General features: G+C 46.1%; 1 protein-coding gene across 1 annotated transcript; it reads left to right on the top strand.

Moving 5' to 3' along the window:
* Positions 1-764: 764 nt before the first annotated feature.
* On the top strand, positions 765-1,928 carry LOC122818510 (uncharacterized). The gene has a single exon (XM_044092659.1). The coding sequence runs from the start codon at positions 765-767 to the stop codon at positions 1,926-1,928; it is 1,164 nt and encodes a 387-aa protein (XP_043948594.1).
* Positions 1,929-3,282: the final 1,354 nt, after the last annotated feature.

Raw genomic sequence — 3,282 nt, 5'->3', positions numbered from 1 at the left:
ACTGCCACCGGAGGCATCATAGTCTTTTTCATTTGGAAGCAAATCCCGTTGCAACCCTGGCCCAGCCTGTTCCAGAAATACTTCTGCAAGGATCATCTCACGTCTCTGTAGCCTTGTCTACGTGAAAAATCGATCTGGGGTGTTCGTGCCTTGCAGGGCCCTGCTCGATTCGGCTTCTCAAATCAATTTTGTCCCCTTTCGTTTCGCCAATCAGCTTCAGCTCAAGGTCCATTGTTCACTCATCTCCATATCAGGAATCGGTGAATCCTCGCTCGCTTCGGATAAATTGGTTTATATTTTCGCGCAGTCAAACAACGCAAAGTATAGCACATTTGCTCTCAACTGCTGTCACCCAGTCAATCACCGATTACCACCCGCATTTCGATCTTAACGCGTCTGAATGGAAAATAAAATAAAATTCTGCAAAAGTCAACGCATCGACTTGCTTCTTGGAGCAAGCATATTTTTCGAGCTGCTTTATATTGGACAAATTCGATCAGCAATTTACCCACTCTGCAGAAAACCAGACTTGGCTGGATCGACCAGGGTATCTAACGGTAGGATCTACCGTTCGCTCATCGTTAGTTTCCTTATCTCAAGAGCCCAGCACTCATTCAGAGTCGAAGTCGATCTCTGAGATACTAAAGAGATTTTGGGAAATAGACAATTGCGCAGACTCTATAAAAACCATTTCAAACACCATTTCGGATTTTAACATTTTCGTTTCGAACAGGATTTCACAGATACAGAAGAGAACTAAGGGAATGACTTGGAGGCATATACCGTCCCGGCAGAATCCGGCGGATATCTCATCTTGTAAATGTACCCATATTGAGCTGGTGGGATCAAAACTTTGGAGTGAAGGACCGCACTTCTTACTCACTGATTCTTCTACATGGCCCGATGACGCGCCCCCTGTCAAGGAACTTCCTGAGCGTCGACGCAGCGCATTGGTGCTGTCGCAGGAAATGGACATCTCACACAGTTGCAAGTTTGGAAATTCGTTTGGGAGAATGCAGAGAGTCTTCGAATATATATATCGGTTCCTTCAAAGGGTCAGCAAGGATCGAGTACGGCACAAAGGAGAGCTTACAGTCGAGGAAATCAAAGGTGGTACTCATCTACTCATTAAAGGGATTCAGCGCGTGCATTTCGGCCAAGATCACAAGGCACTAACCTTGAAGATGAAGCTGTCACCGAGGAGTAAACTTCTATCCTTAAACCCATTTATAGATGCAGGAGGTCTAATGCGCGTCGGCGGACGCCTTCATAATTCGCAGCTGGATTTCGATGCCAAGCACCCTATGATTCTTCATAAGTCTCATCATATAACCTCAGCCATCATTGATCATTTTCATTGCAAGTTCCTTCATGCAGGAACACAGGGCTTGTTAGCCGCTTTACGACAGAGATTCTGGCCCATTGGAGGGCGAAAAACGGTTTCTGCTGTCATCAACAAGTGCATTCAATGTTTTAGATTAAAGCCCAAGCTAGTCGAACACATCATGGCGCCGCTTCCGGAGGACCGAGTGCAGCCGAATCGCCCATTCGTCATCTCTGGAGTGGACTTTTGTGGCCCCTTTTATTCGAAGTCAGAGGTCAGAAACAGGCCCCCTACGAAGAGCTACACAGCCATATTCGTTTGCTTCGTCAGCAAACACTACACACTTGGAGGTTGTCGAAGACCTTTCAACGCAATCGTTCATAGCAGCCCTAAAGCGATTTGGTCAGACAACGCAACGAACTTCGTGGGAGCCAAAAACGAGCTAGTTGAGCTTCGGCAGCTGTTTCTGAGCGATCCTCAAAACATTGAGCTATGGAATTCCCTTACGTCAATGGAGACCCGGTGGAATTTCATCCCACCTCGTTCCCCGCACTTTGGTAGCCTGTGGGAGGCCGGCATCTTCATACATGTTTGGACGGCATAGCACTGGACGCAATTCGGTCTCTGGAGCCCACGGAAAATAATTACGACAGGGCTTTGGAATTGTTAACGTCGAGATTTGATAATAAATTATTGCACTTTCAAGCACATGTCCGGTCTTTATTTAAGCTACCAGGGGTGGAGAAGGGATCTGCGGCAGTTAAGCGACAAGGCAAATTCTCATTTGCACGCCCTGGCTACTGTAGCCTCTTCGAATCCGTCTCATCGTTTCAAACCTGGACATTCAGACCCAGGAGAGGTGGGAAGAAGGGTTGCCTTTCAAGGAGCAGCCAAATTGCGATAAATTCTTATCGTTCGGACCTTAGATGCCGCATGATGGAAAATTTGGAATACGCTATGGTAAACCAAGCACCTAGCAAACAGGTAACTAGCAAATTTTGTCGTAGAACCCTCATTGCTTCATCATCAGCTATGCCATCATGTACTCTGTCAGTGAACATTATTTGATAAAATGCCCACAATTTTTCAGGTTTGAACCCCAATCAGCGGTATAGAGAGTCAAAAAAGCTAAATTTTTGTCTCAACTGCCTACGAAAAGGACACAGCCTACAGCAATGCAAGTCGGGCAACTGTAGACACTGCCACCGGAGGCATCATAGTCTTGCAACCCTGGCCCAGCCTGTTGCAGAAATACTTCTGCAAGGATCATTTCACGTCTCTGTAGCCTTGTCCAAAACACCGTCTTTATCTTCATCGCCGACTAGAGCCAAATACGTGTTGCTTGCTACCGCCATGGTCTACGTGAAAAATCGATCTGGGGTGTTCGTGCCTTGCAGGGCCCTGCTCGATTCGGCTTCTCAAATCAATTTTGTCCCCTTTCGTTTCGCCAATCAGCTTTAGCTCAAGGTCCATTGTTCACTCATCTCCATATCAAGAATCGGTGAATCCTCGCTCGCTTCGGATAAATTGGTTTATATTTTCGCGCAGTCGAGCAACGCAAAGTATAGCACATTTGCTCTCAGCTGCTGTCACCCAGTCAATCACCGATTACCACCCGCATTTCGATCTTAACGCGTCTGAATGGAAAATAAAATAAAATTCTGCAAAAGTCAACGCATCGACTTGCTTCTTGGAGCAAGCATATTTTTCGAGCTGCTTTGTATTGGACAAATTCGATCAGCAATATACCCACTCTGCAGAAAACCAGACTTGGCTGGATCGACTCAGGGTGTCTAACGGTAGGATCTACCGTTCGCTCATCTTTAGTTTCCTTATCTCAAGAGCCCAGCACTCATTCAGAGTCGGAGTCGAACTCTGAGATACTAAAGGGATTTTGGGAAATAGACAATTGCGCAGACTCTATAAAAACCATTTCAAACACCATTTCGGATTTTAAC

Source organism: Drosophila biarmipes, unplaced genomic scaffold (assembly GCF_025231255.1).
Source record: "Drosophila biarmipes strain raj3 unplaced genomic scaffold, RU_DBia_V1.1 ptg000019l, whole genome shotgun sequence".
NCBI lineage: Eukaryota > Metazoa > Arthropoda > Insecta > Diptera > Drosophilidae > Drosophila > Drosophila biarmipes.
The sequence above is the reverse complement of the archived record's forward strand: the minus strand, read 5'-3'. Positions and strand labels throughout refer to the sequence as shown.